This window comes from Eleutherodactylus coqui, chromosome 2, assembly GCF_035609145.1.
Source record: "Eleutherodactylus coqui strain aEleCoq1 chromosome 2, aEleCoq1.hap1, whole genome shotgun sequence".
Taxonomy (NCBI): domain Eukaryota; kingdom Metazoa; phylum Chordata; class Amphibia; order Anura; family Eleutherodactylidae; genus Eleutherodactylus; species Eleutherodactylus coqui.
Window position 1 is genome coordinate 225,789,526 of NC_089838.1, and position 14,581 is coordinate 225,804,106.

The window sequence follows — 14,581 nt, forward strand, 5'->3', positions numbered from 1 at the left end:
CTCTGCAGATCCTGAGCTGAACAGTCCAATGGGCGGTCCTATCAGTGATTGACAACGGCCTACGTATGACTGTACATAAAGGGAAGGCTGTCAATCACTGATAGCTCCGCCCATTGGACTGTTAAGATCAGAATATGCACAGATATAAATGAATAAAATACAAATTATACTGATTTTTTTTTCCCCCATAAGACTATATATCAATCTGCTCAGCTCCTCTTGCCCTATAACATGATGCCTGTAGCTTGGACAACATGTTCGAGGTGACAGGTTCTATTTTAAGACTTCCTTTACACAAATTTATTTTGCAGATTTTTTTTTTATTTTTTAGTTCCATTTGTTTTCTTTCAAATCATTTTAGGATTGAGTTTTTTTGTTTCGTTTTTTCTTCACACGGGTTTCTAGTCATTCAGAGAAGCCAATGGGAAAACACATGAAAAAGATGCCACACGTTGAGCATACTGCATTTTGAAAAAAATTGGCACTGAACCAAAAAAAAATGTACTAAAAGTGAGAGAAAACACCATCAAAATTTTAGATCCGCATGGGCTAAAAGGCTTTTTCTAAACTTAAAAAAAAATTGCCAGAGGACAGATAACTGGGTAAAACAAAGCAAAAAATAAACATGACTTGCCTTTTAAATGTCCCACCATTCCCAGTACAGTTCCAGTCGCTCGGGTAGCAGAAACTCCTGCAGCAATCACATATAATCCATCTTTTACGTAATCATTGAAGCCAATCGCTGGCCTCAGAAGTTATTTGTACGTGAGCAGCATGTGACTGCTGACGGAGGTTCTGGGACTGGAATGGTGAAGCTTGAGCCATGACACATTTAAAAAGAAAATGTATTTTTCTTGTCTTTGTTATACACAGTTATATGTACTTTGGCATTTATTATTTTATCTCGAAAAACCCTAAAAGTTTGGCTACAGCACTTTTTGAGGAACAAATGTTTAAAAAAAATGTCATGAAGAAAGGCACAAACAAGTGGTGTTTTAAACTGTTTGAAACCATCCTAATGGTCGTCTTATCTTTCCTATAACTAGGTACTAATGCAGTTACAACACCAACAAAAAATGGAACACCATTCCCTCGAGCTTGTCCAAAGTGCAACATACATTTCAACCTTTTGGAACCTTTGAAGAAACATATGACGGTAATAATGCTTACTGAGTGCTCTTAAATATTGCTAGTTAAATATTGTTTGCTCAAAGTATCACAACCAGTCACATATTTAAGAATATAAGCCCATTATAACATTTAGGATTACTGGAAATAATTGAGCATATAAAATTGTAGGTTCACTTGTATATCTTTTCAGACATGACACTGAAGTATATCAGATGTCATCAGTGGGGCTTTGCACTCTGTGTGCACCGCTCTCTAACTCATACATCTTCTGCCCCACAGGTAAGGCATATTCTGACAACTCTGTCAATGTCAGAAGATGTTTAAAACTAGGATGTAGAAATGGACCTAAACGACCAACTAAAGAGTAGTCAAATTATTCCCTAGTCAAATAGTTATCACCCTATAGATGGCCATTTACATCACCGCAATTGCTATATTCACACTGATATAAGTTCTATAGGTAGAAGTCAGACAATTGCAACTTACACTTCCTTTTTGCCATATTATTGTCTTATACGTTATCTGGACAATGACAACTAAATGAGCTAGCTGGGCATACTACTCAAAAGCCATAGTTGTCTAAATAGTGTTTGGCTCTTTTTTTTGTGACTACAACAGCCTCCATTCTTCTGGTAAGTCTTTTCACAAGAGTTGGAGAGGGACCCGTGTGATTTGCTCCACATCAATTTCGCCAGATTGTGCTTATGAGCTTCGCTTTGTGCACAATCATTAGTGAAACTGGAAAGAGCCTTTCCCAAACTATTACCATAAAGCAGCAATGGTCTTTGAATGTTGTCGCATTGATGTGACCCTTCTCTGGACATAAGGGGCCTAGCCCAAAAACGGAAATAAAACCCCCTTAGAATTATCCATCATCAACTAAATTTTACAACAATGAGTACTCCGAATTTCCTGAGGAATATTTGGTGTTAAATATCCAAGTCAAGAAGTCGATGAATAGTGTGATTTAGTGCAGGTAGTTATGAGATGTGCAACTGTTGATTAAAAAAAACAAACCTAAATGTGACAGTGAGAAAGCCCTACATATCCTCTACTCTTCTCCAATTGGTAAGAAGTGTGATAGCATGTAGAATAGCCCCTGGCATTGGGCATAAAGGTCTAGGCTTGCAATGCAGCCATTTGACAATGGAAATCTGCTTCATGAAGCTCCAGGAGCAGCGCTGTTATGCTGATGTCATTTCTAGAAACAGTTTGGAACTCTGTAGTGAGTGATGCAATTAGAGGATAGGCAATTTTTAGGCCTCATGTCCACGGGCAAAAGAAGAATTAAAATCCGCAGCGGATTTTAACTCTTCTCCCGCCCGCGGAACCGCACCCCATAGGGATGCATTGATCACCCGCGGGTAGATAAATACCCGCGGATGGTCAATAAAAGGGAATTTTTAAAAAAAGGAGCATGAAAAAAAACGTGACATGCTCCATTTTCGTGCGGGTCTCCCACGGGACGGCTCCCGCAGGCTTCTATTGAAGCCGTCTGGATCCGCGCGAGACCTAAAATAAGAATAACTTACCCGCAGCGGAACGGGCACCTCTTCTCTTCCTCACGGCCGGATCTTCTTGCTTCGGCCCGGCGGATGTGCCCGGCGCATGCGCGCGGCACGCCGCCGACATGCCGAGTACATCCGCCGGCCGAAGAAAGAAGATCCGGCCGTGAAGAAGAGAAGAGGTGCCCAGTCCACTGCGGGTAAGTTAATTCTTATTAATTCTTATTTTAATGCCTCATGTCCGTGTGGCAGGAGGGACCCATTACGGATTCTCCATGGAGAATCCGTAGCGGGCCTGATTTTCCCCGTGGACATGAGGCCTTACATACTACACGCTTTAGCACTTGGTAATCCGGGCTTTGATTTTGTGCTGCCTATCGCTTTGTGGCTGTGCTGTTGTTATTCTAGCCGCTATCTGCTTAACATGTCCATGCACACTGAACTAATTACCATATACGAACTGCAATATTTATTGATAAAATTACTCAAACGCACAAATCATAATAATTGTTGCGTGTAGACTGACCTTAAGGGTGCTATTACACAAGCGTTAGCAGCCGCTGCTAAAGCTAGCCATTTACCGTTAAATGTCAGAACTTACAACTTGAGCGCGGCAATTAGGAGTAATTTGTGAGCCTTAGCGGTGGCCAATAATGCTTGTGTAATAGCATCATAAGTCAGCTCATTGATTATATTAGACACTTTCGTTCTTCGTTAATCAAATCTCAAACAGTTGTGTAAAATAAAATTAATATTTGCATAATCGATATGTTTTATTATCTATAAACCTTCTGCACGAAATAAATGTATTTTTCTTTTATAGAATTAAGGAGCATAGCAAAGTGTAATAAAATTAAATTAGATGCACTTTTAACATATGGGAACTATGGAAATTTATAAGCCAAATATAATTGTTCAAACAACATGATCTACAATGTCTGAGGTGGGGGCTGCAACCTTTACTTCCTTGAGAAGCGTCACACTTCCCCAGTGGTAGTTCAAGGGAAAAACATTGCTTGTTTGTACAAAACTTATTTAGCACCTTTCTTTAGATTAGAGAAAAAGTAGAAATGCAAATTTTGTTGTCTCCACTACATGGCTTGCTAAGAAGCTATTTGAAGGTTATAAAAGGGAAATTATCATCTAACAATCACATATAATTTAAATTGGAGTTTTATTAAAAACATAATTTTTAGAAAGTTCTTAGTGGTGATTTTTTTTTTTTGTATGTAACTATTTTTTAGGCTATTTACGTAACTCCCACAGAAATAAATGGGAATTACAGAAACAGCTTAGTACAGTGAATAACGCAGCTTCCACAGCTTCTGAGTTATAGAAGCCACATAGCTTGCTTTTGCCATAATTTCCTTTCACTGCCATGGCAGTTACAGAAAAAGAGTAGCGCAGCCCACTAGGTTGTTTCTATACTCCCAAGTGCTGATTGCAAAGTAATCTTTGCCCGTGATTGGATGAAATGCCAATACCGCATTTAATGAATCTACAATTGAATACATGAGCCATTGCCTTTAATACAAGACAGCTGTCTTACATGAAGACATTTCTGGATACCAAACAGAGAAAAAAGCTTTTTGATTTGTCAAGATTTTGATTTGTTTTTTGTCTATTTGTGCCATTACATCCAAAGTAAAATTTAAACCAACTTTTCTATTGATATAGGCCACCTGCAGATGGCCGGGTTGGATCCCCTACGAGAATTCTCGCAGCGGGATCCGACCCGCACCCCTGCAGGGACCAGTGCAGGTCTCACCTGCTCCCGCGGCTCCGGCTCTGTGATGTGCCGGCCAGCCGGTGCATGCGCAGAGCGCAGCCGGCCCGGCACTACTGACATTTCTGTGCCGGTCTCGGGAGACCCGCATAGAAATAGAACATGTTGCAATTTGTTTTCCGTGTGTATTTTCACGAGGAGAAATTGCGGTCGTCTGCCTAAGATTGTGTTTTGTAATGCAATCCTATGGCAGCAGCAACGGGCGGAAATCCTGCCGGAAATCCCGCCGCGGAATTTCTGCCCGTGTTCATGGGGGCTAACAGTTCAGTTCCTTGGAGCATAAAATACAATTTGTTTTATTCATCTAGATGTTCAGTATATATTTGTTTTGTTATCAGAATTCATTTGTGATTCATGAAATCTTACATTTTCTATATTGCAGTATTGCTGTCCAGAGAAAATGCTGAGTTTTTTTAGTGGATTAACAAACCTTGATGTTCCCAAACCACTAAACACAATGGAAGATAATGAGAAAGGAAAGTTGATCATGCTCGTTAGCGACTTTTATTATGGATGTTATTCTGGAGATTTTCAGCTTGTACACCAAGAAGAGAAGACTCACAGCACATTCAAGTGTTTCAGTTGTCAGAAACTCCTCAAGAACAATATAAAGTAAGTGAATCATTTCAGAGGCCTGCTATGAAATCATGGACGACTTATGTGATATTTGCTCCCTTTTTGTTCAAAAGATCAAGCTCACAGTCCACAGTTATAGGTGCCTGATCATTGAAGAGAGCCTGTTCCACTGTACATCAATATCTTTGGTGTATATGCCTACATGATGTTTTGCATGCAAAGGTACGATACTCATGCAAGAATTTTCCTGGTAAGTATGCAACTATATAAACAATGAACACACAGTTCTAAAGTAATTAGTGCATAGAAGTATCAGCTGTATGTGGGAACATTCAAATGTTTTTCAAATTCTAATTGTAGCAAGCCCAGTAAAATTCCCGAAGTAGGGTAGATTATTAAATATTCTGAATTATTGCACAGCTATAGAAAACTATGTAAAATTCAGTTAAAAGGGTTGATAAAGGAAACTAATCTGCTATCATTTTGTTTTTTTTTATTTGAAGAAGGCCCTCTGCTCAGTCAGACATTCCAAGTTATATTGCAGTATAGTGCTGAAAATAAGTTCTGGATACACTGAAATATATTTAGACAGAGATGCAACAAGGTTAGAAAATCTCTTCCTAAAACGCATGGTGACACACCTGAATTATAGAGAACTTCCAGTATTCGTGTTTTAACTTTAGATGCATTTGAAGCGTCTTTAAAATGAATATATAATTAGAAAATTACCATTTGTATACCATAAGGCTGAATGCCCAAGCGCATATTTGCACTGCGGGATGCGGAGCGGGCGTTCGCCTCCGGATCCCGCAGAAAATACTGCCCGTAGACATGCTATGGAAAACGCTTTTCTATGCCCATGAGAGGAAATAACTGCGATTTTCCATTTCGCTGTGGAAAATCGCAGCATGTCCTATTCTAGTGCAAGCCTCGCATGGACGGCTTCCATTGCAGTCAGTGGAAGCCGTTTGTCCTGTGGCGAGTCGAAGAGGATCCGTATCATCGCCGGTGTGACCCTTCTGCACTGCGCATGTGCGGCGGTGCGCCAGCCGCCATATCCGCAGAGCAGAAAGACGTCATAGCAGGTACACGGAGGTCAATGCCGGGGCACAGGGTCTGATTCCGCTGCATGATTTCACAGTCGGAACCCGACCCGGCCATGGGCATAATGCCTAAATCGGGCTCTTATGTCAAACATATTTTTGAGAATTTTTGGTGTTTTTTATTCTTCATGTCATGAGCTATATTTTAAAAAATTCCTAAAATCCTGTATTTTTTACACTGACCACTAAGCAAAATAATAGTCTGACACTTCCAGTTCTGTGAAGAAAACATTCCAACTGGCATCTCATTTCATTACAGGTAGGATTACAAGGCACTTAACACTTATCTATATATAACACAGGATCGACTATTTGAAATGGGTGATAATCACAGTTTATCTACTCCTCCTTCCTATATAACAAGAAGGCGATGGGTTCTCTCCTGTCCATGGTGTGAATGGCACATGATTTCTGCTGTAAAGCATCTCTAAATATTGTTAAAGCACCTCAGGCAAGATGGCAGTCCCCATAGTAATGTACAGACAAGAGGAGCAAATTATGTATAATTATGCTTGTTGTCAAAATAACGGAAACCTTAACAGACCACCAATATACCCCATTAAACGTCTACTGAGGTTTATCAGGTGGCATGCTGATGCATTTTGTAATGATGGATCAGGCACAATGTTAGCAGTTCCATTGTAAATGAAAGTTATACAGTAGGGCTGATGTGAACAAGCCTCTTTCCAGTATAGTCGTCCTCTGTTAAATACCCCTACTGGATGCATCTACAGCAACACATACAGTATTTTTTGAACTATAAGATGTAGCTGGCTGTAGGATGCGCTCAGCTTTAGACAATGGAAAATGTTTCTAGTGACTTAAGGAATTGGATAGGTTAATTTCACTAACTTTGTAACCTTTCAGGTCACTAACCTTGGTAGTCTAGGGTAGAAGAAAGTTATTTCTAAAGTTCGGAAACTATAGCGAACCACAGTGATGGCCATCAAAGAGGACCAGTCACTATTCCGTTCATGTCTGTTTTAGTAAATGCTTTCTATGAAATAATGTTGCAACGTCTTATCAAATAACTATGTGTTGTGCTATTTTTGTATTATTCCTCCAAAAACTTCATAAAGAATGAATGGTTCCAGTTGGGGCTATGTAACATTATCCAGTCAGTGCTGAGAGTATCATAATGTAAAAGGACATGCCCCATTAACAAGGGGCATTGTGACAACCATTTGTTAACTTATTCAGAAATTCCTAGGCAGCTTAACAGTGCAACAGCACATCGCGGAATTCTGAGAAAAAAATATCCGGCACTGTTATTTCATGGAAAATAAAAGTATCTACTGAATCAGATACATGAGGAGAACTATCTGGCCCTCTCTAACTACAAATTGGGATTATTTGAAATTCTAGTGAAGGAAAGCTCTGCACCCACTTAAAGGGGTTCTAAGGAAAGTAGTCCCGGTATTTGTTGTGACAGATGATGTCACCAGAAGCTGGGTGACTGCTGCAGCCAAACAGAGACTGCAGCATCAACTCCCCAAACTCCTAGCATCATGGTGCTCAGAGTGTAAGCGCTCATGCCAGGAGAACGAGTGGTGTCGCTGCATCCTCTAATTGGCCTAAATTCCAGTGACATCATCTGTCACAAAAAACGCCGGGACCACAGTGGATCTGCAATGCTAGATTGCGTCAGCAGAGGTTAGGTAAGTACACTTTCTTTTGTTATTTAAGTACAGTAGGCACTAAACAGGGTAGGTTGTCCAGTAACTAAACAACCCCTATAAATTTATTTGAATCAACCGAATTCCGCATAACCTCATGGCCTCCAATAAGGAGCACAACAGTGCTGACATGAAGACTTTTGCATTGCTGTTGGTTAAAGGGCATGATGTCACAACTCATATTTGACCCCACTATGTTTAGTGAATCCTCTTCAACCACAAATGAAAGCAGTTTCTGCTGCACTAAGCCATTCAGATTAATTACATTTCACAGTAATCAGCATAGGTCTGTTTGCGAACTACACATAAATAATTGTTGTATTTTTGCTGTTTTGATTGAGTAACTTCTGGTTTCCAAATCAGCTAAAAAAGGACATTTTGATCATTTTCATTAGGGAGACAGGTTTGTCTTAAGACCTCTACTTGGCTGAGAAGGTCATAGATCTTTTGCATACAGACCCGTAAAGAGAAGCTGAAATGGCAGAATGTGAAGCTGAAGAATAGCTTAAATCTACAAAGGGCATAGTCTGCAAGCTAAAATGAACAGACTTGCCTTTGCTAGTATCATTAAGGAAAACAAAAGCTTCTTGTAATTGCAGACATTAAAATCTCTATTACATACACTTAGAAGCAAGGATGCAGGTTGAAGCACAGGCAATTTGTCTTGCAAACAGCAGGGAACTAATGTATGTAGTGAAGACATGTCAGTCATGACTTTTTGGCTGCTGTAAGCCTTTTTCCCTTGTAAAATGGCACAGGGCTGTGAAGGGTATATTTTTGGCAAAAATATCATTTTAGTATGATTTGCCTGGTGCCTATGTTTGATTGACCTGGAATATTGAATATACCCTTTAAAGCAAACTATTCCATGCTTTTTCTATTAAAAGGACTTGTAAAACATGTGAACTGTAATTAATATTTGTCTTATTAAAGTGTATATTCATCATTTAAACGCTGCCTTTGCTGTTTAGCGGCACACTGCCCCCACTGCTAGTGTGATGATCCATGGGGCCATCTCATATGGCAGTCGGTCACCCCTAGTAGTGGTAAAAAGGGCAATGACCGCTCAGTGATCTGTTTAGGACATCCTGCAGCCATATGTGTTCCTCTCTTGGCAGCGCTTCCAAGAGGCATTTTCCAGCAGGATAATGCTCAGCCGCACACACAAGGGGTCACAGGAATATCTCCACAACATTGTCACATTTCTGTGGTCTACCCAGTCGCTAGATTTATCACCAATAGAACATGTATAGGACCATCTGAGATGCCAACTTCCACAGCCTATGAGTTTGCTCGATCTAGAGGCTCAGGTACAGCAGATGTAGAGGGATGTGCCACAGGATACCATACGGAACCTGTATGCCTCGATGCCCGCCTGTATCACATCTTGCATTCAAACTAGAAGCAGCCCAGCAGGATAGTAGAGCCTCCCTGGCTACCAAATTTATATTTGCTGTGGTTTTATTTTATGACATATTGTGTTGTTTTATTACCTTTTCCAATATTTTTTTCTTTTGTTTTTCTCTTATTACAGCTAATGTACAGAAAAAGTGAAAAAAAAAATTATGCTCATTTTTCAAATTGGCACCAAAATTTCCCCAAAAATTTTAGCTGTGTTTTTTTAATGACATATAGAGGTTTTTGTATTAAGGGTTAGTTGTACAAAAAATGTTTAAAAAATGCTACTTTATTTTTAAAATGAGCACAATTGTACTTAAATTAATTTGCAGTATAGGAATGAGTTCCTCGTTTTCTTATGTTTAATTTGTCTGATCACAGGGTGACTATAGCTAAGATTTAGACATGTTTTTTCCTTATTTAAATATATTTGTATTTTATTCTACAATATTTTTTTAAATTTGTATGTCCCTATGATGTCGTATAAGACTTCTGGGAGTCAGTCACAATCTCATATTTTTTTTCTTATTTCACAATTTTCCATTATAACTAGGACATTTATAGGAGCCCAAGCTATAGGTGAAAACATCTCCCTATGGTGACATTAGTCACTAACTAACCTGAGCTGAATCTGCCATTCTTGCAATCATGTGATCACTGGGTCCAGTAGTGAGAGCAACACTGCTGCTTCCAGTGTTCACTACATAGCATTCATTGAGTGCTATATAGGCTGGAAATGAGAAGACCGAGGTGGTTGTAAACCACTTTTGTCTTCTCATCAGGATCCCTGGGTGTCTTTGACAAGTGAGCACCCAATGAGAGCTTTAAACCTGCGCTATACATTTACAGTGACATGGGTTTAAAGCCCAGGGCCAAGCACAGCGCTGGGTTGGAATTGGGTTAAAAGCAGCAATACTTTTACAATCCTTATGGTCCTTTTTGTATATATTCTTGCAGGTCTTTGATTGTGAGTCTGTGATGTAATTAATACTTAGCTTTGCATTATACCTGTACAAAAACTAATTATGTATTCTTGTAATAATAATAATACCTAGATAGGCTACTAATTTGTTTAAAAATCCTTGTCTGATGTTTCTAAGTGGATGAAAGTAAAGGATGCAGAATCCTTTTAATATTACAGTATGCTTTACATGTTCATATACTGTATGTTCATATGATTAAAATCTAGATTGTCTGCGTTTTTGTTACTTACATATTACTTATATTATTGCTATTTTTTCAGTCATCCCGCTGTTTGTTACCAACAATGCACCTGTTCTTGTTTGTTTATGATAGATTCATGAACCACATGAAACATCACTTGGAGCTTGAGAAGCAAAGTACAGAAAGTTGGGAAAACCACACCACCTGCCACCACTGTTACCGCCAATTCTCCACTCCCTTCCAACTGCAATGCCACATTGAGAGTTCTCACACGTTGTATGAATCCTCAAGTAAGACCTACATTCACTGAAGCTCCACCCGTATTTTTTGTAATGGTTTGAAAATAGAAGAAACAAATTATGTTTTTATCTAATAGCTTTAAAAAAAGCTTTTTATATATCTGGTGACTGTCAGATATTTTTTTAATCAAAGTCTTTTCTTGTTTCTTTAGTTCAACCAGGGGACTAAACTGTTGCTTGCTCACTTGTATAATATGCTGTATATACAATACATCTGTATACACTGCAATAATTCTGTATTGCTGTATATTATGCCTTTCAGCCTAATGCCTCTGCCAGTGTCTAATAGCTATACTAAAATAGTGGCCTTGGGTCCACTATTGCACCCCCAGCTGCCATAGCACCTGTCAGCACCCTGTGATTTTTTTTATTGGGGGACATGTAAAGGAGGTGACAGCAGGGGCCAAATCCACTCCCGCTGTAAACCACTGAGGAGCCACAGTAAGCATTGACCTTGGCATCTTAGCGGTTAAACGTCTCGGATCTAAATTATGTTTGATCCTATCCATTGCAGCAGGAGTCTGTCTATCAAAGTCAGTCTTCCACGGTCATCACACAAGCAGCACTCCTGACATACTGTTAGGTTAGTTCACTCTGATGAGGAAATTGTACATTTTGGGGCAGAAAAGTGTTATGCGTTGCATTATTTTGTACTGATTTTGAGTTGCACTGTGTTTTCTTCTCCATTCCTATGTAATGGTTACCTTTTAGAATTCTGATTTCCAGTTCACAGAAAGTAGTGCATTGGCTAAGCTCAGAACATGGTTACAAAGTGTAGCTAAACCCATAGGTCACTTGTCTGCAAGTGGAAAAAGCTGCAGTCTGATTTTAGTGGCTACTAGAGGAAGTGTTTAATTATTGAATGGCGTACATGAGATTTTGTGAAATGTACAGCTCGCTTAGGAATGTTGTGAAAGTTCTTCTCCATTCTAGCAAACTTGTGTCCCATGTAAAAAAAAATTATATTTTTTTTTCCAGCCATATGCAAGATCTGTGAATTATCATTTGAATCCGAACAGATTCTTTTACAACATATGAAAGACAGTCATAAACCTGGGGAGATGCCATATGTTTGTCAGGTAATGACTATTAAACTCTTTTAACTAGATAACTGCTTTTGGTGAAAGAGAGGAACAGGAGCCCAAGTCTCAGAACCGGGCATTTTCTTGATTTTAACCCCTTGAGAATCAAACCCATTTTGGTATTAAGGACCACAAGCTTTTTTTTCTTTTCAACTAATTTTGAATTGCCATATTCAGAGAGCCATAACTTATTGGTAAAGTTTTATTAATCTTGGAGGAATGTAGAAAAATAAAGACAATTTTGCTGTTTGTTTTTTAAAATGACTGACCAATTCAGTGACCCATATATATCAAAAGTGGTGTCATTAATATGACTAATTAATTGACATATGTTGCGACAAGTTTAAGGCTACATTTGTCTTCTTTGATAAATGTGTCACAACATGCATCACTGCAATTCACAGTCACTAAAATTATGACCTTTTTTATGCCACGGTTTATGTGAAGTAAATATGCAATTTTTTTTCTTACTTGTGACTTTTATAAAAAGTTGTATTTCATAAGTGTATCTAGATTCTAGACGAATAGTAAGTCATTCCACTTTTACAAACTGAGGTGCAGAGCACAAATGGTACTGAATTCGTTCGCAAATGCTTAAAAAAATATGTTGCGTGGTGGGCTATTTTGGAGAGAAATTCGCCAAAAAAGGATAAATGTGGGCCAGTGCCAAATTGTTACAAATATATAATTTCTTGTAAAAAAAAAACTGTGGGGGAGATGTATTTTAAAATTCATTAATGTGCTAGAATTTGGGTTCAATTTGCACCATAAAAACGGGTGTACATGCCTTGTACCACATTATGTGTTTTTGACAATTTTAGACCGTGTTAGACAAGAATTCATAACTTAGAGGAAAAGAGTGTGTGGCTTAGTTAGAAGGGGCGGTGCTTAAAATGTAAGAACATGCATCAATGTTCAATTGGCACAAACTAAGACAACCAAAAGGTTACACCACCACAAGGCTAAAATATGTAACATGTCTAGCAAGAAGCACCAAGTTGACCATAGAGCACAGGCCACTACCATAAATTTGGTGCATCGTTAAGACTATCTGGTCTAAATGTTAGACAGGATTAGGAAATCTGGTACTATGACATTTCATTGGGACACATCGTTATTATTTTATATTTTTCAAAAAAATAAACCATAAGCTTATACCCTACATAAGAGGGCAACTTCTGTTGTTAATTGTTTCCTTCTCTTTCATGTAGGTGTGCAATTACAGGTCTTCAATTTTTGTTGATGTTGATAATCATTTTCGAAAAACCCATGAGAACACGAAAAGTTTGTTATGCCCATTTTGTCTGAAAGTTATTAAGTCTGGGCAGCCTTACATGCAGCATTATATGAAGCACCAGGTTAGTCATATACAAGAGATTATCTGTATTACACTTTTTTTTTCACCAGAGCAAACATTATTGAAAACAGTTATGGAAACGACCTAAACCTCGAGCATTTCAACATAATTTGTTTTTTTTTGCAATCCTTATGTTCAAATGTTTCTCCATTTCAGAATAAAGGTGTTTATAGATGTACTAAGTGCAGACTGCAGTTTTTGACCTGTAAAGAGAAAATTGACCATAAGACTCAGCATCACAGGACTTTCAAGAAGCCAAAACAACTAGAAGGTTTACCTCCAGGAACAAAGGTATATTAAAAAATATATATTTTTGCAAAATGACAAAATAGGTGGGCAGGCCATACACAGCCATTTAAACATCTTTTTAACTTCTCTCCCGCTCATGCTGCATTGTGTACTCAAGTTACATTATGCTTTTGGTTTAAACTCGCATTTTGTGTTGCTAATGTTATTTTTTTTATTTTCACTGTCTGATGCTTAAAGCAGCCCTCTGGTTTCAGGACAAAATTGTGTTCCAGAACCAGAGTGGGACAGGGGGTTTCATTACCTACAGGTTTTCTTCTCAGCCATCCCTCTAATGCACCAGTTTTGGGTACTGTTTTCAGACATACAAGATGGCCGATGTAATCTTCAGACTACCCAAGCCCCACAGTGCATTCATTGGTAGTGTTAGACTACCAATGCATTATACCTACTCTGTGATTGGACAGCTCTGCTCATGTGATCACTGCTGGCCAATCAGAGCAGTACACAGTTTGCATTGGGCAGTTGGAAAACTGCAGCAGCCATCTAGGACAGCTTAAATCAGGACCCAAAATTTGCAGATCAGAGGGCAGCAAAGAACAACTATTGCAAGTAGTATAACCTCCTCCCCTTCCTTGTCCCAGGACAGAATTTTGTCCCGAAGCCAGGGGGTAGCTTTAAGCATTGTTGCTCATATTGTTAACTTTTTTTATTTTTTGATGATGGTGATATTCATTGGAATTGATGGGATATATGAAAAAAATAGAGATTTTTTTTTCTTTTGTAACTCTACTTAATTAATGTAGATAAGAATGGAATATGTGGTCATCCCTTCATTGAAATGATCGTTGAGACTTGTTCTTTTACGACTTTGGTGGTTGTCATAGTTATTGACACATCATTAAATAAAGCATTAACTTTTTTTTTTCTTTTTAAAACCTAAGGTCACAATTCGGGCTTCTGTTGGCGTTCCTTCAAATCCAGTTTCTCCTCCCACTTCACCTATTTACAGAAACCCACCTGCATTTTCACCCCAGCAGCCTCCTCAAACATTACCCCAGTCACCTCCAACAATGAAAACCATAAACCCTATAAGCTCTATAAATAATCAGAATTCAACAGCTAAAAAGAATACTCCGTCTTCAAAAATCAAGTCTTCTTCAAAGAAACATGTGACTGTGAACACCACAAAAAGAAATAAAATGATTAATACAGCATTGCAAAAACTAAGGTACTCAACATTTACCATGATATGAAA

The 14,581-nt window shown here is 38.6% G+C and overlaps 1 protein-coding gene across 1 annotated transcript in view; it reads left to right on the forward strand.

The window, feature by feature from the left end:
- The window catches only part of ZNF280D (zinc finger protein 280D), an 85,716-nt gene that overhangs the window by 44,072 nt on the left and 27,063 nt on the right, over positions 1–14,581 (forward strand). The window contains exons 8-14 of the mRNA XM_066592554.1: positions 1,047–1,156; positions 4,805–5,034; positions 10,472–10,629; positions 11,617–11,717; positions 12,932–13,078; positions 13,234–13,368; positions 14,268–14,554. Of these exons, the coding sequence (XP_066448651.1) occupies positions 1,047–1,156; positions 4,805–5,034; positions 10,472–10,629; positions 11,617–11,717; positions 12,932–13,078; positions 13,234–13,368; positions 14,268–14,554 (1,168 nt within the window). The remainder of the gene's footprint in view (positions 1–1,046; positions 1,157–4,804; positions 5,035–10,471; positions 10,630–11,616; positions 11,718–12,931; positions 13,079–13,233; positions 13,369–14,267; positions 14,555–14,581) is intronic.